The sequence below is a fragment of the Pituophis catenifer genome, unplaced genomic scaffold (genome assembly GCF_029215685.1).
Source record: "Pituophis catenifer annectens isolate HBS135680 unplaced genomic scaffold, rPitCat1.0.hap2 SCAF_18, whole genome shotgun sequence".
NCBI classification, from domain to species: Eukaryota; Metazoa; Chordata; class Lepidosauria; order Squamata; family Colubridae; genus Pituophis; species Pituophis catenifer.
Genome location: NW_027256898.1, coordinates 7,734,989 through 7,757,887, shown reverse-complemented (window position 1 = coordinate 7,757,887; position 22,899 = coordinate 7,734,989). Strand labels below are relative to the sequence as shown.

Genomic DNA, 22,899 nt, shown 5'->3' with positions numbered 1-22,899 from the left:
GCAGTTCCACTCTTAACAGGAGCTCCCCTGGACAAGTTGAGTGAGGTAGGGGCTGACCCCTCTCCACGCTTGCCCCCTGGATTGGCCCTCTGCAAGGGACCTTGTGCTCTTTCTTCCCTCTCGCTTCTAGGAATCTCAGCTGGGCTCCATCCGCCTTTCCTTACCAGGTGTTGACCCCTTCCTTCCCTGCTTCCCCAGTGCTTCCCTCCTCTCCCCCACCCCACCCCACCCCACCCCTGTGTCGTTCTGAGCTGGAGCAAAAAACGCTTGTGAAGTGGGAAGCAGGAAGCTGCGGACCCTCCAACCTGCTGATGATCCCAAGCACAGTCACCTCTCTTCTCAGATGGGCAAGCCGCTCAAAGGAGAGGTGGCAGTGGGGTTCTCCTCAGCCTGTCGGGGGGGGGGTCCTCCTTTTCCGGGCTTCTCGTGACGCTTTGCTCCCTTCCCAGACAGTCGAAGACGGAGCCATGCCGATCCGCCGAGCGGTGAACGCTTCTTCTCGGGAAACTCCTCCCAAAAGCAAGCCTGCTGAAGCTGAGGAAACCAAGCCAGGTAAAGAGGGGTTGTTTTCTTTCCAGGCTCACCTTGACCGCTGCTGGAGGGGGTGGGGAGGCGGTCTTAACAGGTATATGTGGAGATTACCATGCTGGGCCTCCTGAGTCACTGCCGAGTCCTTGGCTCAGGAAGGGGTGAGCGTCTTTTCAGGCTGTGCACCGAGGATGTTAAAAGAGGCCGAAAAGATACCTTCAATTTAATTAATTAACTTTTATGCCACCCATAAAGGGGATTCAGTTAGCTTCATTACATTGCCCCAGTCGTAGTTCGTATCAAGCAGGCCTTATTGACCTGAGCCAAAGTGTCAGATCCACCAGCATGAGCTTGGCACCTTGCCGGTGTTCTGCCATTGAGCGAAGAAGGGAAAGGGGAGGATGTCAAATGGGCAATAAAAAAGCTGAATACTTTTATTATGGGGATTAGTGAGGGTTTGGGGGCGGGGGATTGACAGTTGAGGAAGAACAGAGCGGTTTGGAATCCGGTTCGTACTGGCCACGCTGGCATCTTCAAGGTCGTTTGCCCTGAGCGTGGCATTTCACTAGCCCAAACATCTCGGGAGTTTCTCATAACATGGGGGCGGCGCTGGATTGGCTGGTGTTTTGGTTTTGTATTGGAAGTATGGGGATTTTTTAGATTCTGCTCGACTCTCCTGCAATCAGCATCTCTTAGTGAAAAGCCGCCTTTACACTTCAGATGGGGTCGAGAGTTTTTACTTCCCTAAGAGGCAGGTCTGACACAAAATATGGTTGCACTGAGCTCTAAACTTAAACGTCTTTGCCATTTAGAGCCTTGTTTGACAGGAGACCTGGTAGTCAACTTGCCAGCACTGTGTTGAGCTAGGAGTCGGGGGGGGGGGGCGCAGTCTGGGATCTGAGGCTTAACCCTGAGAGTTGCAGCTGTAGGGCAGAGCAGGGGGAGCCAAGGGGGAGGACTGCAGCTCTCCAGCAGGAGGGAATTCTCTCATCCCTCACCTAACCTTGTTCATTGGGAGTTGCCAAGGCCAGATCTTTCAGGATCTCTGCAGAGGATCCGTGGCCCCTTTGCTCTTCCCAAGTGGCTATACCTGGCCTTGCTGGAAAGCCCAAGGGCTCTTCTTCAGCAGGGAGTGTCTGGTCTTTTGCCACTGCTTGCCCTTTCCCCTCCCCCTCCCTTCAGAACCAGATGTCAGCTCAGAAGAATCTGCCTCCACCGTGGAGGAACAAGAGAATCAGGCACCCGCGGCTGCCCCCGCTGAGACAGAGCAGCCGAAGGAGGCCGAGGAGGAGGAGAAGGCAGATGTGAAGCCTGCCAAGGAAGCCAAGAAGGAGTAAGAAGCCTGGGGGGAAGGGGGGGAGAGCAGGAAGGCCTTGGTGGGAGGGAAGAGGGAGATGGGCTGCAGAGGCCAAGAGGGAGAGGGCCCTTGCTAGAAAGGACCCAGTGTCCACCATGTACTTGCTGCCCCCACAATACAATCCACGCCCCTGTGACCCAACTGTTTGGCATGGGGGCTCAGGAGTTCAAAGCCCCCTGGGGCACAAGTTGCTGTCTCAGTCCACTGGGTGGCGCCTCGTTTCTTCCTGTTGAGATAGGAGACTGACCCACATTTGGGGCAGGGCCACAGGTCCACCATCTTCAGCTTGGCACCTCTCTGGCGTCCTGCCATCAAAGGACCGGGCAGGGGGAGGGCTGGAGGGGGACAAATGAGCAATAAACCTGTATGCATCTATGGGGGAATTCGGATGAGGGGGAAGGAATGAACAGCTGAAGAAAAGCAGATCAATATTGAACCGGTTTGTGCCAGGCGTCTTTGGGGCGCTTTGCCCCGAGTGTGGAAAGTTTCAAGCTCAAAACACCTCAGCGTTTCCAAAACATCTCGGCAGCACCGCATTGGCTGGGATTGGACTGGTCATGGAAGGGCTGGGAATGAAGGAAAGAGTTTTGTGCTGAGGCGCAGGAAACTTAGATTCCACCTGACTTTACTGCAACCAGCATCTCTTTATTAAAAGCACCTTTCACTTCAAGCAAATGGGAGTCGAGGGTTTCTCTTCTCTAAGGGATCGGGCTGGGACAGGTCTGACAGTGGGCACCTTCTAGCATGGGTTTGCTGGCCCAGTTGTGGCCCTTAAAGACGGGTGACATGGGGTCATACCGTGGGAACGGGTTTTCAAGAAAGGCAGCTGTCAGCTCATTTCTGTCTTGGCCTGTCACCAAGCCACTCACCTCTTTTCTCGTCCGCCAAGGGAGAAGGATGCAGAGAAGGAAAAGGAGAAAGAGAAGAAAGTGAAGAAAACAATTCCCGCCTGGGCCACTCTTTCGGCCAGCCAGTTAGCCAGAGCGCAGAAACAGACGCAGATGGCAGCTTCCTCTCGGCCCAAGATGGATGTCATTTTGATCGAAGCAATCAAAGTGAGGATGGGAGCGTTGGCGGTGGGGTGGACGGAAAGACCTCTCAACGATTTGGCCGCCAAGACGGATGCCAGGAGAGAGCTGCCCACACACCCTTCTCGTCCTCCCAGGCGTGCTATCAGAAAGGCGGGGCGTCGGTGGTCGCCATCCGAAAGTACATCATCAGCAGGTACACTTCGCTGGACCTGGAGCGGAGGGGGTACCTCCTGAAGCAGGCCCTGAAGAGGGAGCTCGAGCGGGGGGGTCATCCGGCAGGTAAGAACTGGGGGACTCTTGGAGCTACAGACTGGCCTGCCCTTGAAGGCCATCGGGGTTCGAAGGCCAAGAGCAGTTCCTGCTTGGCTTCTGGAATGAGCCACCCCAACCCACCCCAGGCAAACCCAGCCAAGTCGGATAAACGTCTACGCAAAGCCCATTTCCGTCCCCGTCCCCGTCCCCCTCCCATCGCCAGGGTGTTGGATGCCCGTTACATTTGGAGGTTTTGCTTCCAGCCTGATTGCACCCCCCCCTTTTTTTTTTCTTCTTCTTCCTGGGACAGGTGAAAGGGAAAGGAGCTTCTGGAAGCTTTGTGGTGGCCCCCAACTCAGGGAAAGCGGGCTCCAAGGCCAGAGACCGGAAGGTAAGTCCGACGGAGTTAGCTGTGCCCCAGAGCCTCCAGAGCCTGAGTTAGCTGCTTCCCTAGGGAGGGAAGGGGATCTTCTTCCATAGACGTTCCATAGGTGCAGCTCCTCACCTGGATGGTGGAGGAGGGAGGGGCACAGCGGCCACTGTCAGCTACCTCTGACCTGATGGAAGACCGAAGGGGCCTCAAGCCCCACCTTGGGCTCTTGAAATCGCTTGCCAGCCTCCTTGGGTGGAGCTTCATCCCTGGCGGCTCGTTTTCCTTTTCAGCGGAGCTTGTCAGCCTCCAGCGCAGAGCAGCACGTGAAGCTGGAGGACGTCCTCCCCGCTGGCCTTCACCCGCCTCTGTGAGCCCAAGGAGGCCTCCTACAGCCTGATCAAAAAATATGTGTCCCAATATTATCCCAAGCTGAAGGTGGATATCCGGTAAGGCGCCCAGAAACGGGCATGACCACCGTGGCCAAGGAGGAGCAATTCTGAGCTCCCCGGGGGCGGGGGGGGGGCACCTATCCTGCCCTCTTTGCAGGACCAGCCAGCCAGCCTCTCTGTGGCTTCCCCTTTAGGCCCCAGCTGCTGAAGAACGCCCTGCAGCGGGCGGTGGAGAAGGGTCAGCTGGAGCAGATCACGGGCAAGGGTGCTTCCGGCACCTTCCAGGTGGGTAAGGGAGGCTTCCCTGGGAATTGGGGCTGGGCCCAGCCTAGCACGGATGTGAGAGGGGGTGTGTGTTTCTCTCTTTCCCTCCCACCTCCTCTCACCCGAGTTGCTCATTCCTCCTCCTTATGTGCACCAGCTGAAAAAGTCAGGGGAGAAGCCGTTGCTGGGCGGAAGCCTGATGGAGGATGCCATCCTGTCCGCCATCGCAGCCATGAACGAGCCCAAGACCTGCTCCACCACCGCTCTCAAGAAATACGTCCTGGAGAAGCACCCCGGCACAAACTCCAGCCTCCAGGGTAGGACCAGTGGCAGCGCCACCAGGGAAAGGCACTCGGTCACTGCTGCTCCCCAGGTGGCTGGTGCATCTCCTGCCCCTCCCGCCCCGGGGAAACCATCCGCCACTCTCAGGCCCTATCCAAAACGGCAGTCCGTTGTCCTCCAGCCTTTTAAAACCCCGTTGGATGTAATCCTTGGGTTTCTTCTTTGGGCTGAGATGCTACTTTTGTAACAGTAACAGTGTTGGAAGGGACCTTGGAGGTCATCTAGTCCAGCCCCCTGTACTAGGGATTCGAACCGCTGAACTGCCGACCTTTCTGATCGACAAGTTCTTAGCCACTGAGCCACCTAGTCAGTGGCTTTGACTTCTGGGTGCCTGCCAGCTTGCCTGGCTCTGCCTTGGATTTGGAGACTTGGCACGGGGCCAATTCTGGAGTGGGTTTTCTGACGCGCCCCCCCCCCCCAATACCGTTTTCTGTGCCCCCTGCAGTCCACCTCCTGAAGAGGACTCTGCAGAAGTGCGAGAAGTACGGCTGGATGGAGCAGATCTCCGGCAAGGGCTTCAGTGGCACCTTTCAGCTGTGTTTCCCCTACTATCCAAGGTGAGTCTGGGGCAGCCGGATCCCTCCCTCCTGCCTGGCTGGGGAGTGGGGGGGTGGGGGGGGGCGACCTCCGGCCTGTTTATTCCTTCGTTGTTTGGCTGCTGGCCAGGATGGGCTCTTCCTTGGGGTGACCTCTCTTCTCTCCCTATAGCCCCGGCATTCTGTTCCCCGAGAAACAGAAGGAGGACAAGGAGGAAGAGGAGGAGGAAGAGGAAGAGACAGATGATGATGATGACGACGAGGAAGAAGAGGAGGAGGAAGAAGAGGAAGATGAGCCGCCTCCAAAGAAGAGGTAGGTGCCCCACAGATGCTGGGTCGGTGGCCGTGGGCAGTCTGGGCGTTACAGGAGGGTGGTGAGCAGAGGGGATGCCCTGTCCTTTGGTGGGGCTCGGATGCCTTCTGTGTTTCCGCACCGGCGGCATCCGGCGGCCTGAGACCTTGTGCTCCCCTGGGCAGGATGCCAAAGCGGCCCCCACCCAAAGCCCGGAACAGAGCTCCTCCCCAGGTGAAGCGACGGGAGGCCAAGCCCGCCGCCCGGAAGGCTCCCGTGGCGCACCGTGGGAAAGCGAAGCCTCCGCCTCCGCCACCTCCTCCACCACCTCCTCCACCCCCCAAGGCCAAGAAAGGCAAAGCCGTGCCCCCCCGGCCGGCTGTCAAGAGCCTCTCCAGCACCAGCCCGGCCGCCAAGAAAAAGCCGGCCGCGGCGGCTGCGGCGACTACCAAGCGTGACCGGAAGCCCTCCGGGAAGAGAAGCAAGACTACCATGCGGAAGTCGCTGAGAGCCAAGAAGTAGCCGGTGGGTGGGTGGTGGGCAGGGGCACCGCTTAGGGGCCCCCCCTTCTTTTATAAGTACAGCCCCCCCCTTCTGTTTGTAATTTAGTTCTGAGGCTTCACCATCTCTGTCTCCCCCACTTTTCCCCACCTACCTCCCCAGCAGTGGAGAACCGCAGCACTCCCACCTTCTCTCCCCCCCTCCCGCCCCCCCCCCCCCAGCCAGCCTCTGGGTCTAGCATCGCAGGTAGATCCAGATTCTTCCTGCTGTGCCTTCGCAGCCTCCTCTTTCACCCCCCCAGCCCACATACACCCCCCTCTCCCCTCCTCCCCACAGAGTCTGGCTTCCTTTCTTCCTCCAATCCATCCCCGTCCCCACCTTCCCCCCCCAACACAGGACTGTTCTTTTTCTAAACAAGTTTAAAAAATAAAAATATATAATCTGTACAGGGTGCATCCGGGCTTCGGGGGGCTTTTGAAACCGGTTGGAAAGATTTTTATATTTTTAGAAGTGGAAACAGACCCCCCCGCCCCCCCTTTTCTCCTCTCTTGCCAGGCCCTCCTTTATCTCGGCCCCCTTTTTTTCCCCTCCCCAAAGTCCTCCCGACACCTCACTCCCCCACCGTCAGCCAGCAGCCCTTCTCCTGGGGGGGGGGCTGCCAAAGGCTGCCTCCCTCCTCCTTTCCCCCCCTCCCCAAGTCAGTGTTCTGTTGTTCAGCTTAGTCGCCCCCTCCCCTCCTCCCGTGACGGTCTCTCCCCCACCCCACCCCAAAACGTTTCCTTCGGAGGGGCCTTTGAGCTGCTTTCCCTTGAAAAGGGGGAACGTTTCACCCCCTTCTTTGCCTCCCCCCCCACCCCTCTCCCCTCCCCCGTTTTTCATCCCGGAGAACGATCCCGATCGCCGACGTAGAGCCGCAGAGCGAAGGTCGCTTTTCTCTTTGCAGAAATAAAAGCTTAAAAAGAACTCCGGAGAGCCGCTTTTTTTGACTGCGCGTCGTTCTTTTGGGGCTGGGGGCGAAGTGGGGTGGGGGGGAGGGCAGAGGGAGGCGAAAAGGGCGGGGCCTCTGCCGGCCTGTCTTCCGCCTGATTGGCCGGCCAGGTGCGGGGGCGGAACAGGTGGCCGGCCACGAGCGATCGCGGAGAGCGGCGGGGGTCCTTTTTTTTTTTTTCCCCTGGCCGGTGGCCGGGCAGAGCCGCACCATGAAGAGGCAGCCGACCGGGAGGGGACCGGAGCCGAGAGCCGGCCGGGTCCTGACCAAGCCGGCCGAGGTGAGGCGGATGCGGAGCCGGCGGGGCTGCTGCTGCTACTGCAGCCGGGCAGGGCGAAGGGGCGCCCGGGAGCCGGGCTGAACTGAATTGATGCGCGCTTCCTCTGCCGCAGTACGTGGGCTCTTTCGCCGTGGAAGACACCGATCTACCCCGGGCGGGCCAAGTCGTCCATCAGCGGCTGCAGCTCCTGAAGGTGCGCGGTGGTCTTAGTTGAGGATGGGGTGGGAGACGGGACTGGACTCCCCGCTCCGTCCCTCTCGCCCTTCTTTTCTTTTCCCCCCCACGCAGGACTGTCCGCGGCGGCGCTCCGTCCTCCTGCGCTTCTGCCTGCAGGGCTTGAAGATGCTCGGACGCGACGGCGAGGTAGGGCGGGCGCGCCTCCAACCTGGCGGGCGAGAGGGGCGGACGGGGCAGAGGCCGGGAGGCTGAGCCGGCCCGCCCCGATGCTCTCTCGCCCGCAGGCTCCGCTCATGGCCCACGCCCTCAAGCGCCTCGCCTACAGCACCTGCAGGCCCGCCGATCGCCAGTTCGCCTTCCTGGCCCGCAACCCGCGAGGAGCTCGGGGCAGCCTCTTCTGCCACCTCTTCGTGGGCAGCCAGCCTGGCGAGGTTCGTGGGCGACGTTCCTCGGCGCTGGGTCTAGGTCCGGCTCTTGCTCAGGCAAGGCTGTCTGGCAAGACCAGGTGGAAGGCTTCACCCAGGCTCTTCCAAGTCACCTGGCGGTGGCTTGCACAGCAATAAAAGCCCCGGCTGTTGCTGCGGGCACCCAGAGGAAGGCCGAGCATCAGTCAGACACTCAGCCTCCTCCATTCCCCCCCACTTCTGCCAGGTCCAGGCGCTGCACTACCTCCTCTGCCGCTTCTTCCAGCTGGGCTACCTTCTCCTGCACCCCGAAGAACAGGACTGGTCCTCTTCCGGTGGCTCTGCCCAGCGAGACTCCGGGAAGCACCTGGGCGTCTCTCTGGACAGCCAGGTGGTCTGGGAATCCCTCAGTCCTGAGGAGGTCTCCCAAAATGTCAACGCTCTTGTGTCCTTCCGGAGGCTGCCCTGCCCCACAGAATTCGGGACCTCGGTCAGCGTGGTGAGTGGCCTTGGCCTCCCCTAGTTCACCTCTTCAGCAGCAGCGGTGTCCTCTCTTGGGGACCGGGGTCTGAGACGTGTCCAACCTTCAGGTGCCTCTGAGGGTCTTAACCTCCAGGTCAAGCAAGCCCTGGTCTTCCAGTCGAGAGTTGAGGTTCGGTTCACAGAACCAAGGGACTGTTTAATAAGTGTCCCGCAGCTAGTTTGCATCTACCAAATGCAAAACGGCCTCCAGTTGTGGACCAGGCCCCTGGAGTCTCTGCCTCCCCTGCTCAGCAGCTGCCCTGCTTGTGCCCCTAGAGAGAGAGGCTGGACCTGGAGGAAAGCAGCAGCAGCAGCGTGAGCAGTGCCCGTCCTGGAAACCCCTATTGTTCCCCAATTCTGGTGCGCAAGAAGGCCATTCGCAGCAAGATTCTACGTTCCGGGGCCTACCGAGGTTGTACCTTTGAGGCGGCCTCTCAGCAAGGCGCCTGGGAAGGATGTGAGTATTTGGGGAGCCTGGGGGGGGGTGGGGTGAGGCGGGTAGAAAAAGGAAGGAGAAAGAAGCCAGGAAGGAAAGGGGCACAGAGGCTTAATTGATAACCTTGGAAGCTCTGCATTGCAGATAAAGTCTTGCCAAGGGAAAAGGACGATTTCGTCTTCTTCCTGGCAATGAGGAAAAAGCTTTCACAAAATTATTGCAGGTTGAAATAACATGGCTGCCGGGCTGTTATTTAGCAGAACGGCAACCGAGCGTGGGTAGCTGGATCGGTGCCAGAATCCACCAGCACAAGACCTTCTGCTCCCCCCATTCCCACATTTTCATGTTAGGCTACAACCTTGACGAAACCTTCCAAATCCAGCTTTTTGTGTACCTTGGTTCCAGTTTCCTCCAGTTGCGATGGAAAAGCGAGCCTGCTTCACCTGCCAGAAAATGAGAACGATCTGAGAGAGAGTGTGTGGTCCTTTGCGGGCATCAACAGGTGAGGAGGGGGGCAGTTTCCCCCCCCCGGATGGATCTGGGACCCTCCTAGGCGGTTCTTCCCACCCCACTAGCAGACCTAGGACTTGCTGGTGCATGGCGGCTATGGATGGTTGCTGGATTTTGCGTGGAAGCATCAGGGACCTTGAGTGCCCCTCTGGGTGAGGCTGCAGAGACACACACCCCCATTCTGCTCGGCCTCCTGCTTCCTGCATTTTGCTCTGCCTTCCAGAGATGCCGGCCTGGCCCTGCTAAGGAATGACATGCTGGGGGCTTTTCTTCTGTGGGCTGAGTCAGGATCCACCCATCAGTGGTGCCTGGCAGTGAGGACCCGCTGCGGCGTCGTTCCATATCAAATTTACCGCAGCCAGCTAGGAAAGTACTCGGTTGAGGTGAGAGAATTGGGGAAGGTGGCGATGTTAGCAAAATAATTGCTTGCCGTAAGAATGTTTGCTAGTCTACTTTTGTCTACCAGATTCCTTCTTCCTTGCAAGGGTGGCCTTGCTGTTTTCAAGGGCTGTTTTCTCCCCTCCTTTGACCAACAGCACACATTTCCAAAGCCTCGCTGAACTAAACTTCCTTTCTTCAGTCCTTAAGCCCATGTTTCCATTGTTGTTTTTAATTTCTCTTTTAAATTGGGCATTGTTTTCACTTGCAGTACCTCCCCGTGCTGATTTACTCTGCAGTATCAACTTATGTCATGGAACGAAAGTGGTACAGTCTTGTCATATTTTTCTTTTCTCTTTCTCTCTCTCTCTCTCTCTCTCCCTTCCACCCTCCCTCAAGCATTTGAATATAGAATTCCCCAGTATGGAAGCCTTGTTAGACAATTACTCCGGGGTTCGTGCAGGCCTGTTCTGCTCCTTGGGTGCAGGAAGAATCAACCATTGTTATGAGGAGCAAGACGATCCGGTCGAAGATCTCTGGGGAGAAGAGCGAACTCGCCGGAAGTCCTCATGGCTGTTTGGGGCCAGTCGGTCTCTGGCTGTGCAACACGAGGTGGAGGGATGCTCAGCTGGGTCCTTCTCTTAAGTGTTCCTGCCATCCGAAGAGGACAGAGACCCTGGTTGAACCTTCCTGCTCACTCTCGTGGCTTGGCTTTGTTGTGGTTCTTTTTGGGTTGTGCGCAGAGGATACCTCTTCCTCTCGTCGTGTCGTAATTCAGGGTTTTTTTCCTGCCGTGTCTGCCCCGCTGGAGTCAGAGGGCTGATGCACACAGTTGACTGGCACCCGATCTAGGGAGTGCCATGGGGCATCTTGAGGTGACAGCACATATTGACCAATCGATTTGGGGGTCAGCTTGGCTGGCCAGGGTGCCAGACTGAGCCTCCCTGCCTTTGCACTCCTGGCCGATTCTTCTCCAGTCTGTGCATTGGGGAGGGGGGGACAAAGGCCTTTGATCAGGAGCCTGGATTTCAGCGTGGTCTGTATAGTGATGCCCTCATGCCCTTATTTATAGGAAGCTAAATGTGCCTGTATGTGAGTAATTTATTGGAAACAAGTGTATTGCTTTCTCCAGGGCTGCTGTGTTCAGTGGTGAAGATGCATTGCTTATATTTAACAGATGCAAAACCGTTTGTACAGGGATGCCCTGCAATCATATATATATAAATAGATATCTATATATTTGTATTTCAAATGCAAAGTCTGCGCGTCGTTTTCTTCCCGGAAGAGAAAGCGAGCCGGGCGCTCCTCCGTAACCACGGCAACGATCGCTCCCCTCGGCGATCCATTCCCACGCCTCCTGTGTGGCGATTGGCTCCTGGCGACAGAAGGGGCGGGGCGACGTCCGCCTGGCGAGAGCGAGCGCGGAGCGTTCGATAACTGACGGAGGTGTCTCCTTCTCATTAGCTCACGCGGACGGGCGGGCCCCGCCTCCTCCGCTTTCTCCATTGGTTCACCGAGGCCCGGCCCGCCTCTTCCGGCCGAGGTCTGTGAGCTCATTGGGGGGAGGCGGGTTCGCTTCCGGGGCGCCCAGCGAGGGAAGAGAGAAGATGGCGGCGGCGGTGCTGTTCTTGGTGACAGGGCTGGTGGCGGCGGCTGCATCTGCGGCGCCCGGCGGGGGAGGCCCGCGAACGCTGGTGCTGCTGGAGAACATGAACCTGAAGGACACGCACTCGCTCTTCCTGCGCGGCCTGGCAGGTCCGGCGGCGGAGGGGCTCCCGGGGGCCTCCCGGCTTCCCTCCCCGGAGTGGTCGTGGCCTCCCATCACCCTTTTTTTTTTTTCCCCTGCAGAGCGAGGTTTTGACCTGACCTTCCGGACGGCGGACGACCCCGGCCTGTCCCTCATCAAGTACGGGGAGTTCCTCTACGACAACCTGGTGGTTTTCTCCCCCTCGGTGGAAGGTGAGGCGGACCCCCCCCCCAATCCCCCGAAAGTGGCTCTGGGGCTCTTCCTTTGCCTTTGGCGCCTGTGAGGGGGGAAGCGATGATGAGTGGCACAGGTGGCGAAATAAATGATGATAATGATGATTTGGTCAATACCTAGGACGCTGGCAGCAACCCGTATCAACCATCAGTGCCAGTTAATACTATTTGTGATCCATTCTTAAATGTTCAGTTACTGAGTTTCATGTTTAATGAATAAAAGAGGAAGAAGAAGAAGAAGATGATGATGATACTTGATTGATACCTGTGTTGTAGGAGAAAAAACGGAAACTAGGCCAAGCTCTTCGATGCAGGAAAAAGTTTATTGTGCACGGTTCAACCAGTCCAAAGACAAGAAAAGGGTCTGAACAATGATGGCTGCTTTTGGCCAGATATTTATACAGTACAAAGGCAAAGTTATTACGAAGAGTGAGACATTTCACACGTAGAGGTTACCCTTTAATCTATCTCTAGGAAAGACATAACAGCCCTTTTCCCACAGGCTCAGGTTCTCAGCTCTGGAGCTCAAGACATAATAAAGAGGAGATAAGGGGCTCAGAGGCGCCTCAAGAGCAGTAAAAAGGACAGTAAGGGAAGCAGTATTTCTTCTCTAGGATATACATGACATTTGGGGTGTAATAAACATTAAACAACAGGATGTATCTGTTTAGGGTCAGTTTGCCCTTTTACAATTCTGTACCTACATCAAATACCGTTTGCCATCTCAGCACCTTGGCACGGAAGAGGCACGTCTGTCTTGACCAAAGATTTGAAATTATAATATTTGAGTTTTATCCCAATATCAAATCTTAGCCTGGCTCACCTAGGATGCTGGCAGCAACCCGTATCAGCCATCAATGCCAGTTAATACTGTTTGTGATCCATTCTTAAACGTTTAGTTGACTGAGTTTCATGCTTAATGAATAAAAGAGGAAGAAGAGGAAGATGATGATGATGATACTTGGTTGATACAGGTTGCTGCCAGCGTCCTATGTATCAGCCATCAGTGCCAGTTAATACTATTTGTGATCCATTCTTAAATGTTCAGTTGACTGAGTTTTATGTTTAATGAATAAAAGAGGAGGAGGAGGAGGAGGATGATACTTGGTCGATACCTAGGATGCTGGCAGCAACCCGTGTCAACCATCAATGCCAGTTAATACTATTTGTGATCCATTCTTAAATGTTCAGTTGACGTGAGTTTCATGTTTAATGAATAAAAGAGTAATAGTAATCATAGGGGAAGGGGAAGGAGGAGAAGGAGATGAAGATGAAGGTACTTGGTTGATACCTAGGACGCTGGCAGCAACCCGTATCAACCATCAGTGCCAGTTAATGCTACTTGTGATCCATTCTTAAATGTTCAGTTGACTGAGTTTCATGTTTAATGAATGAAGTATATAATAATAATCGTGATTTGCAAATGGAAGTTGAGATTGTGGAGGAAGAAATCAATCGTCTTCTTGTGCCATGTTCCATCATTGGATGTTGGCGATCCTATTTTTGTCAACAGCCGCATGAAAAAATGCTGCTGAGTTTTGTCCAAACCAAAAAACCTTTTTTTCTTTTAAGTGCCTCTGACGATCCAAGCTAACTTGCCTGATCGGCAGAGGCATTTAAAAAAAAAGCCTCTGCCGATCAGGCAACTCAGCTGGGATCGTCAGAGCCTTTTGAAAGCATTTTTTTACAACCTCTTCGCCAAAGCGGTTGTAGAAAATATGGTTTTAAAAGTAAAAAAAAAAAAATTGGCCACGCCCACCCAGTCACACTACCCTCCCCACCAAGCCATGCCTACAGAACCAGTAGTAACTAATTTTAGATTTCACCACTGCAATAACAGGACCAGTAATAGTAATAATACCAGTAACAAGATAATAATACATGACGGCAGAGCTGAGAGCGCCCACTGAAGCACATGAGTTGCTTGTTCCTTTGTCAGGGCTTCACTCTTGTTCGCTTGCACACTTGCTAGCTGGTATACTGTATTACTGTAAACATTTTGACCTTGTGAGAAGAAAATTAACCCGGTCATTGTGTTTCAGATTTTGGAGGCAACATCAACGTGGAAACCATTGCTGCTTTCATTGATGGTGGTGGAAACGTCCTTGTGGCTGCCAGTTCAGATATCGGTCAGTGAAACAGGCTCAGCGGAGCAGATTTGTCTTCAACTTAAAAAGAGAATTTTTTCCCCCTTTATTCTTTTTTATTATTTCAATCAAGGCAGGCCAAAGCCAAACAACAAAAATCCATCCTACTTAAGGCCTGGGAGAACATCCGGGTTTTAAGCATCTTGTGGAAAGTAAAAGCTTTATATTGCTGGGGAAAAGTAACCGATTGTTATTCATCCCTTTTGTTTTGTAGCTATTGTCAGGGACAGGCAGTTACACTTGCTTCTGGGCCATGTAGTTCTAGAAGTCTGTCTCTTTTTATAAAATACCGTATTTTTTGGAGTTTAAGACGCAACTTTTTCCCCCCTAAAAGGGGGTGAAAATTTAGGTGCGTCTTATACACCGGATGTAGCCCCGCCCACCCACTGGCCCCCACCCTTTGGCCCCTGCCTCCCAGCAGTTTAACTCCTTGCAGCAAGCAGCAAGAAGAAACAGCTCCTTTGAGCTTCAGCACGGCCTAATTAGCACACGTTGATTGGATCGGCCTCCCGACTCTCAGCTGTTTTGCATGGGCCTCTGCTGCTTGCTGCAAGGAGGGAAATTGCTGAGAGCAGATTTTTTTTTTTTCCTTGTGCTAATCAAGCCATGCTGAAAACGAAAATGAAAATAAAGCAGGCTATTTGCTGTTTGCTGCAAGGAGGCAAAATTGCTGGGAGGCAGAGGCAGATTTCTTTTTCATGTTTTCCTCACCAAAAAAGATAGGTGCGTCTTATAATCTGGAGCATTTTATACTCCGAAAAGTACAGTGAGAATAATAAAAAATGAAAGACGAGGACTCTTTGGTGCCTTCTGACGGTACAGATGGATTTATTTTAAGGGTCTCCCCAGCATATTAGAAACCCGCTTAGGTGGCAGATAAGAGGAGAAGGCGCTCCCTTTTTAGTACAAAGGAACAAACGGGCTTTTTAATCGTCCTTAGGTGATCCCATTCGAGAATTGGGAAGCGAATGCGGGATAGAATTTGACGAGGAAAAGACAGGTGTGATTGACCATCACAACTACGACATCTCTGACCCTGGGCAGGTAAGCAGGACAAGAGCACAAGGGGTCCAATTGGCTGCTGCTGCCCTTACGATCCACCTGCTCCCAGGGATGACTATCGAGTCAAAAACCTGCTAAGGAAAATTCAGCAGTCTCTTTCTTTTCCTCTGCAGCACACCCTGATCGTCGCAGACTCTGAGAATCTCCTGAAGGCTCCCACGATTGTGGGGAAGAAGCCCCACAACCCCATTCTTTTCAGGGGAGTCGGGTAAGTCCTTTGCCCACCCAGCAGGAGACACACACACACACACCCTCTACCGCTTGCCCACTTCCACTCGTGAACCCTTTTCTTCTCAGGATGGTGGCTGATCCTGACAACCCTTTGGTCCTTGACATTCTCACCGGCTCCTCAACTTCGTATTCATTCTTTCCTGACAAAGCTATCACCCAGGTATGTGGGACTTTGTGCTTCCCAATCCATTGGAAAGAGTTTGGGGGGGGTTGGGTTCTCCTGTTCCCGCTCCTTTTTTAACCCCACTTGTGCGGTGCCTGCTGAGCCTCCTTCGGAACGGCTAGCTTTTGAGGCTTCTCTTATGATGCTACCCACCCACTTCCAGTTTCCACTTCTGATCTGCACCATTGTTGTCAGTGGTTGGTGGTTGGGCAACCCTTTCTCCTTCCGGAAAGACTTTTAAGACGACCTCGTGGTTTGAATCCATATTCTGGGTGTTCTGATCCAGCTTCCCAAACACGACAAACCCTCTGTAGTTGAAGCAATGATTCCTTTATTAGGAGCGCCGGCAGCCTCGGCAAAAGGTTTCTCTCTCAACGCAGGCTAACAAGTCTGTCCGGCCGGAAGATGAATAGTTGTCTGCCACATCTATTCATCTCCGCCCCCTGCCTTTTATCCCCAGAGCTAGGATGGGGGCTTCATTAGTAGCAGTGGCTCTTCCATCTCGAGGACCGGCCCATAGATTTCCACTGCTCTCCTCTCCTCTGCCTTCTGCGCATCCACGCGACAGGCACCGGACCCAGCTGTTCCTCCTCTTCCTCATCAGCCACCTCCAGACCTGGGGGCTGTTGACTCTCCATCTGAGACGGTCCAGGCTCCCCCTCTGTCTCTCTCTCTCTCTCTCTCTGCCAGCTCCATTCCCTCTTCCCCCTCGGAGCTCTCAGGTTGCCCTGATGCTAACCCTGAGTCCCACGCCTCCACCTCCTCCCCTGATTCAGGTGCTTCAGGGGCCGGCGGCCGACAGGCCACAACCCTTGGTTATCCTTCTCTTGTCAGGAAACCCAGGGTTGTGTCCTGTCGGCCGTCGGCCCCTCCAGCAGCTGGATACATGTGTTTGTACCTGTATCTGTACACAACTTAAGTCGGCTTCTTTTCTTTTTTTTTTAACTGTACTAAAAAACAAGGATGCAATTAAGAATGTTCAAATATATATATATATATTAATTTGATTTATATGCCGCCCTTCTCCAGAGACTCAGGGCAGCTTACAATGCGTTAAGCAATAGCCTTCATACTTTTGTATATTTATACAAAGTCAGTTTATTGCCCCCACAATCCGGGTCCTCATTTTACCGACCTTAGAAAGGATGGAAGGCTGAGTCAACCTTGAGCCTGGCGAGATTTGAACCAGCAGTAATTGCAGGCAGCTGTGTTAATAACAGGGTGCTTAGACCACTACTATCAAGGCTTGCTCTTTCTTTCTTTCTTTCTTTCTTTCTTTCTTTCTTTCTTTCTTTCTTTCTTTCTTTCTCTTTCTCTCTCTCTCTCTTTCTTTCTTTCTTTCTTTCTTTCTTTCTTTCTTTCTTTCTTTCTTTCTTTCTTTCTTTCTTTCTTTCTTTCTTTCTTTCTTTCTTTCTTTCTTTCTTTCTTTCTTGGTTCGATTTATATGCCGCCCTTCTCCGGAGACTCAGGGCAGCTTACAATGCGTTAAGCAATAGCCTTCATCCTTTTGTATATTTATACAAAGTCAGCTTATTGCCCCCACAACTGGGTCCTCATTTTACCGACCTTAGAAAGGATGGAAGGCTGAGTCAACCTTGAGCCTGGCGAGATTTGAACCAGCAGTAATTGCAGGCAGCTGTGTTAATAACAGGGTGCTTAGACCACTGTACTATCAAGGCTCTTTCTTTCTTTCTTTCTTTCTTTCTTGGTTCGATTTATATGCCGCCCTTCTCCGGAGACTCAGGGCGGCTTACAATGCGCTAAGCAATAGCCTTCATCCTTTTGTATATATTTATACAAAGTCAGCTTATTGCCCCCACAATCCGGGTCCTCATTTCACCTACCTTAGAAAGGATGGAAGGCTGAGTCAACCTTGAGCCTGGTGAGATTCGAACTTGCAGTCATTGCAGGCAGCTGAATGTTAATAACAGGCTATTAGTCTGCTGCGCCACCAGGCTATATTAGAAGAATATTGTAAAAAAATATATATATTCTCTCTCTCTCCAGTACCCTCATGCTGTCGGAAAGAACACCCTCCTGATCGCCGGCTTGCAGGCGCGGAATAATGCCCGCGTGGTCTTCAGCGGCTCCCTGGATTTCTTCAGCGACGCCTTTTTCACATCGTCGGTGCAGAAGGCGACGGCAGGCTCTCAAAGGCAGGCGGCTCTTATTGTCGGCTTGGCTCCAAAACTGGGATGTGGGAAGGAGGCAGGAAGGCAGGGTTGGTTCCGCACGGTTGACTCTCCAAAAACAAGGCTCTTCAGCATCCTTCTCAAAAACAAAAACATTGTCACTTTATTCAGGTAGTCCTCGACTTACAACACTTAGTGACCGCTCGAAGCTAAAACGACACTGAAAAAAGTGACTTTATGGCCACTTTTCTCACTCGTGACCCCCTGGTCCCCTGATTTACATTCGGATGCTTGACAACGGATTCGCATTTATGACGGGCTGCAACGCCCTGGGTCATGTGATCCCCTTTTTGGGACCTTCCGACAAGCAAAGTCACTTAACCATCCTGTTAACTAATTGAAGGACTGCACTGATTCACTTAACAAAAGCGGCAAGGAAAGTCGTAAAATGGGGGAAAAAAACACACTTAACAAATTTCTCACTTAGCAATATAACTTTTGGGCTCAATTGTGGTTGTAAACTGAGAACTACCCGTATTCTGAGAAAATCAGCAGGTAGCAATTTAAAAGAGGGGCGCGGTGGCTCAGTGGCTAAGACGCTGAGCTTGCCGATCGAAAGGTTGGCAGTTCAGCGGTTCGAATCGGGAACTAGAGTCGGGGAACGACTAGCACATATGTGCGAGGGGAACCTTTACCTTTTTAGCAATTTAAAAATCGCAGTAAGAAGGATACAAAACAGTTTCAGCCAATTCCTGGTACTTACAAGAGCCGCCGTGGCACAGTGGTTAGAAATACAGTACTGCAGGCTACTTCTGCTGACTGCCGGTTGAGCGCAATTTGGTAGTTCGAATCTCACCAGGCTGAAGGTTGACTCAGCCTTCCATCCTTCCAAGGTCGGTACAATGAGGACCCAAATTGTTGGGAGCAATAGGCTGACTCTAAACCGCTTAGAGAGGGCTTGAAAGCACTGTGAAGTGGTAAAGATAAAAGTTCCCCTCGCACGTATGTGCCAGTCATTCCCGACTCTAGGGGGCGGTGCTCATCTCCGTTTCAAAGCCGAAGAGCCAGCGCTGTCCGAAGACGTCTCCGTGGTCATGTGGCCGGCATGACTCAATGCCAAAGGTGCATGGAACGCTGTTCCCTTCCCACCAAAGGGGGTCCCTATTTTTCTACTTGCATTTTTTACCTGCTTTCGAACTGCTAGGTTGGCAGAAGCTGGGGCAAGTCATGGGAGCTCACCCCGTTAACGCGGCACTAGGGATTCGAACCGCTGAACTGCCGACCTTTCGATCGACAAGCTCAGGGTCTTACCCACTGAGCTACCACGTCCCATGCATATATATAAGCGCTATTGCTATATAAATTTGATGGTTTGAGCACCATTTGACATAGATCTGAGGTGCCCTCCGAGAAGGGTCTTCCCTGCAGTTGCTGCCTGAGATGCAGCCCAGCATCTTTCCACTAACCTCCTTCTCCGGCTGGATGCTCCCATGGGCCAGGCAGGCAAGCAGAGCCAGCACAATGAGTTGGCGGAGAAAATGAACTTCCGACATTGGGTTAAGCAGACTGAAGAACCTGACTTGTCTCCTTTAGGTACCCCCAAACGGGGAATTACGAGCTGGCCATGGCCTTGGCCCGCTGGGTCTTCAAGGAAGAAGGGGTGCTGCGTGTGGGAGAGGTGGCTCACCATCGGGTGGGCGAGAAGTCGCCCCCAAGCGCCTACACCGTCACCGACTTGGTGGTAAGAGCTTAGCCTCTTCCCTCTAGCGCAAAACCTCAGGAGTTTCTGGCGCTGGTTTGTTGGTTTTTTCACATGGCGCTGGGTCCCTGTGTTGCAGGAATACAGCGTCGTCATAGAAAAGCTCTCCGACGGGAAGTGGGTTCCCTTTGATGGCGACGATATTCAGCTGGAGTTTGTCCGCATCGATCCCTTTGTCAGGACCTTCCTCAAGAAAAACGGTGAGGCGGCTTTCGCTTAACGCTAGCTTGATCTTTGACTTGCAGAGCAGGGGTGAAATGGCAGCAGGTGGTTCGGAGAACCGGTAGTGGCGGCAGCACCGCTCATCATTACTTCCTGGTTAAAACCTTTTTTTTACCCTCTGCGTATGCGCAGAGGGCCCAAGCCCCCAAGTGCGCACTTCTGAACCAGTAAGTAAGATAAGTAGATTTCACCCCTGATGCAGAGATGCCAGTTCTTTGTGCCGAGTTAGAAACTCATCCACACACTGTCCATTAAAAACAAGATCAATATCTTTATTTTTAAAAAGCTGGCTGCGTGTAGATCCCTGATTGGCTGGCATTTGGAGGGATGAAGGGCTGGAAGCTCCTTGCCCCCCTGCCAACCATGAGCAGCTTTTGTCATTGATCAGGGATGTCTGCCTCACAAAACTTTTTTTGCTTTTAAAAACAAACTTTATTAAACATATAAAAGTAAAATACTATACCATGTATATACAAAATACATATATATTAATACTAACTCCCTTGGGAGTTGGGCGGCATAGAAATGCGATAAATTAAATTAAATTAAACAACATTACATTAAAATAAAAAAGTGACTTTTGTCACACGTCCGTTATCTTATTAACGGTGCGTATTTGTTAATTATTGTTATTGTACAGAATTTTACATTTATTCTCATTTCTACGAGTTATCCAATCATACCACCTATTCCACGGTATATAATATTTTGAGTCTACCTTGTCCTTCATTTCAAACGTTAATTTATCCATTTCCGCGCAATTATAGTTTTTTTGGATTATCAATTGATCTGTGGGCAGTTGATCAGTTTTCCAATATTGAGCTGCAGTGACTATGTGTAATATTAAATACCTTATTTCTTTCTTATAGTTTTCTTTAATCATCCCTAGTAGGAAAATCTCTGGTTTGAGTTCTATTTTTTCCGATGTTATTTCTATTAGCCAAATCCTTATTTTTTCCCAATACTTCCTAATTCTTGGGCAAAGCCACCAGACGTGAAAGAAAATGCCCAGTGCCTGCTTGCACTTCCAGCAAATTGGACTTAAATTTGAATATATTTTTGCTAATCTCGAAGGGGTTGCCTCACAAAACTTAAAGCAGTGGCCAGGAGACCAAACTCACGATGCCCTGTCAAAGCTTGTAGACCTGCAGCAGGCTGGGGAAGGGTCTGAGAAGCTTTCCGGCCTCTGAATTGCTCTGATGCCAGAAATGCGCTTTGGCTTCCAGGCGGAAAGTACAGCGTCCAATTCAAGCTCCCAGATGTCTACGGGGTATTCCAGTTCAAGGTGGACTACAACCGTCTTGGCTACACGCACCTCTACTCTTCCACACAGGTAATTCTTTTCCTTCCCCTTCGAGCAGACACTTCAGCGGCTTCGGAAATGAAGCTGCCACTCAAAACGATTGGCTGGGCAGAGTTTGCACGGGGCACGTACAAGGGCGCACAACTAACACCCAGATAAGTTCATTTGCCCTAAATGTAGCAGCCGACTTTTCTGTGGAGCTTCGATGTCTTCCTCACTCATCTGAACCGTTTGTAGGCTGAAGTAGCTGAGTGAGAATCCCTGTACTCTACGTCTGCTCAGGAACTAAAATAGGTGGAGGAGGCCTCTCTCTTCTCTCCTGTTGTGGCCCACCAGCGGAGCTGGCAGCAGATTTGGACAGTGAGGAGGTTGAGGAGGAAGATGGGCCAGTCCTGGAGTCTGGGGAAAGCTCTGATGAGGGCTCTCTGATGAGAGGGGGCCAGGGCCGTATGCCAGTTATCAGCTGCCTTCGGAGTTAGACATCAGTGGGGCAGAAGAACAGCTGGAGCCTGTTCCCAGTGTGCGCATGTGCAGAGTGGCCAGATGAAGGGAACAGCTAAAGAACAAGGGTCGACTCAGGAGTAAAGCCACAGGTGGACGATGAATGGCCCCTCCCAGAGGGAATAAAAGGAGCGAAAGGGGAGTGGAGTTTGCAGGAGATAATTAGTTTGCTTAATTGGTTCATGACTCCTTGCCACGTTTTGAAGATATCGGCCTGGCAGCTCTCCAAGCCAGATAAGGTCTGTGATTGTAAATTCTCCCTTGAAAGACTTTGCTGAAGGTGAATGAGAGGAATTCACAGTAACTTAATAAAAAGGGATTTTTGTCGGGACAAGGGAACCCGTAGGTCAGAACATCTCCAGATGGATTTGGGGGCTGCCTGTAGGAGAGCTGAGGGGGACCTAGTGCTGAATTACAGATGCGCTGGTCTTTGTGGCCCAGCTGGAGCCTTTCAGGGAATCTGCCTTGGAGATTTGCTAGCAGAGTGACAGTTGCCAAGTTAGGCGCATCGTTTATAGTTGTCGGAAACAAGGACTACATGCACAGAGGCCAGGCTGCTGCTCTTGCTCACTTGGACCCCTGAAATTCACCGCCTTCCAGGTGGAGTCACGAAAAGTCCATTCCGAGCCTTGCCTTGGTACTAATTCCTTATTCCCCATGTGGCCAGGTGTCCGTCCGCCCTCTGCAGCACACGCAGTACGAGCGCTTCATCCCTTCCGCTTATCCCTACTACGCCAGCGCCTTCTCAATGATGGTGGGCCTGTTCTTGTTCAGCATCGTATTCCTACACATGAAGGAGAAGGAGAAATCCGACTGAGACTCGACCAGAGCGGCCCAGGATTCCCGTCGGAGGTCCTGGCACCCTCAGAGCGCCACCGAATCGCCGAGTCCAAATTTGGGGGGACATGTTTCTGGACCGAGAATAGGCCAGAAGCGGGGAGAACAGGGGCTTCTCCTTCCGTTACGTGGACAAGCCTGGAAGCCTAAAAAACAAACAAACCCCGAAATCCAGAGGGACTGTCCTCCCTCCGCTTCCATGCCGTTGTTTCTCTTCCACCTTTGTTCCATTTTTGCGAAATAAAACGATGCCATTCCGTCCCCTTTCCCGGGACTGTTTCTGGTTAATGTCAGAGAAGCGGGACAGTTTTGGTCTTTTCGGTCACCTCGGCTGCTTCCTCATCTACAGCAGCTGGGCAGCGTTTTAAGGAACGTCTTTTTATAGGGATCCGATCAAAACCATTGTTTAACGACACGGATGACCCGAAGGTTTGTAAGAATAGGGAAATGAAGCAGAACCAGTGATGAAATCCAAATTTTTTCACTAAAAAATTCTGTAGGTGTGGCTTGGGGAATATGGTATGGTTTGGTGGGTGTGGCTTGGTGGGCATGGCAGGAGAAGGATATTGCAAAATCTCCATTCCCTTCCCACTCCTGGGGCTAGCCAGAGGTGGTGTTTGCCGGTTGTCTGAACTACTCAAAATTTCCGTTACTGCTAATTCTCCGAACTGCTCAAAAATTCTGCTACCGGTTCTCCAGAACCTGCTGGATTTCACCCTTGAGCAGAACCATTCTGAAAAATCTCCATTCTAAGTTGCTTGAAGGGCAGAAATTCTCCCTGAAAAACTGCCCCTCCAGATGGTCCTCCTCGAGTAAAGACGAAGAATTAGGCATTTCCGTTGCTAAGCGACGCGGTCATAAACCGCCATATCAGATGACCACATCGCTCAGTGATGGCAATCCCATTAGCCAAGGGGGAAGCCTGCAGGAAATCCAAGGAAGCTTGCAAGCAGGCTGGCCGTCATTGTAAGTGACCGCTGCTGGGTTCCCGTTGAACAGGGT

The 22,899-nt window shown here is 52.5% G+C and overlaps 3 protein-coding genes across 3 annotated transcripts in view; all 3 read left to right on the top strand.

Moving 5' to 3' along the window:
- HP1BP3 (heterochromatin protein 1 binding protein 3) overlaps positions 1-6,828 on the top strand; it is a 10,396-nt gene extending 3,568 nt beyond the window's left edge. The window contains 13 exon segments of the mRNA XM_070956007.1: positions 1-45; positions 450-552; positions 1,711-1,861; positions 2,775-2,940; positions 3,051-3,183; positions 3,468-3,559; positions 3,832-3,885; positions 3,887-3,987; positions 4,125-4,215; positions 4,352-4,511; positions 4,982-5,093; positions 5,245-5,385; positions 5,550-6,828. The exon segment at positions 1-45 is cut by the window's left edge and continues 123 nt beyond it. Of these exon segments, the coding sequence (XP_070812108.1) occupies positions 1-45; positions 450-552; positions 1,711-1,861; positions 2,775-2,940; positions 3,051-3,183; positions 3,468-3,559; positions 3,832-3,885; positions 3,887-3,987; positions 4,125-4,215; positions 4,352-4,511; positions 4,982-5,093; positions 5,245-5,385; positions 5,550-5,886 (1,686 nt within the window). The 3' untranslated portion in view covers positions 5,887-6,828.
- A 236-nt stretch (positions 6,829-7,064) lies between these two features.
- Positions 7,065-10,749, top strand: SH2D5 (SH2 domain containing 5). The gene is made up of 9 exons (XM_070956143.1): positions 7,065-7,133; positions 7,246-7,326; positions 7,422-7,496; positions 7,595-7,741; positions 7,962-8,213; positions 8,513-8,693; positions 9,078-9,174; positions 9,406-9,565; positions 9,960-10,749. The coding sequence occupies exons 1-9, from the start codon at positions 7,065-7,067 to the stop codon at positions 10,203-10,205; spliced, it is 1,308 nt and encodes a 435-aa protein (XP_070812244.1). The 3' UTR covers positions 10,206-10,749.
- Positions 10,750-11,145: 396 nt separating this feature from the next.
- Positions 11,146-22,163, top strand: DDOST (dolichyl-diphosphooligosaccharide--protein glycosyltransferase non-catalytic subunit). Its single transcript, XM_070956140.1, has 11 exons — positions 11,146-11,315; positions 11,409-11,519; positions 13,583-13,669; positions 14,628-14,731; positions 14,863-14,957; positions 15,047-15,140; positions 17,151-17,299; positions 18,869-19,016; positions 19,114-19,234; positions 20,483-20,589; positions 21,728-22,163. The coding sequence occupies exons 1-11, from the start codon at positions 11,168-11,170 to the stop codon at positions 21,875-21,877; spliced, it is 1,314 nt and encodes a 437-aa protein (XP_070812241.1). The 5' UTR covers positions 11,146-11,167; the 3' UTR covers positions 21,878-22,163.
- The last annotated feature ends 736 nt before the right edge of the window (positions 22,164-22,899 follow it).

Bases quoted from the DNA above. Each gene is read 5' to 3' on its own strand.
- SH2D5 (XM_070956143.1), top strand. From the start codon at position 7,065: ATGAAGAGGCAGCCGACCGGGAGGGGACCGGAGCCGAGAGCCGGCCGG. The intron at 7,134-7,245 runs GTGAGGCGGATG...CCTCTGCCGCAG, and splicing joins TCCTGACCAAGCCGGCCGAG to TACGTGGGCTCTTTCGCCGT. The intron at 9,566-9,959 runs GTGAGAGAATTG...CCCTCCCTCAAG, and splicing joins TAGGAAAGTACTCGGTTGAG to CATTTGAATATAGAATTCCC.
- DDOST (XM_070956140.1), top strand. From the start codon at position 11,168: ATGGCGGCGGCGGTGCTGTTCTTGGTGACAGGGCTGGTGGCGGCGGCT. The intron at 11,316-11,408 runs GTCCGGCGGCGG...TTTCCCCTGCAG, and splicing joins CTTCCTGCGCGGCCTGGCAG to AGCGAGGTTTTGACCTGACC. The intron at 14,958-15,046 runs GTAAGTCCTTTG...TTTTCTTCTCAG, and splicing joins ATTCTTTTCAGGGGAGTCGG to GATGGTGGCTGATCCTGACA.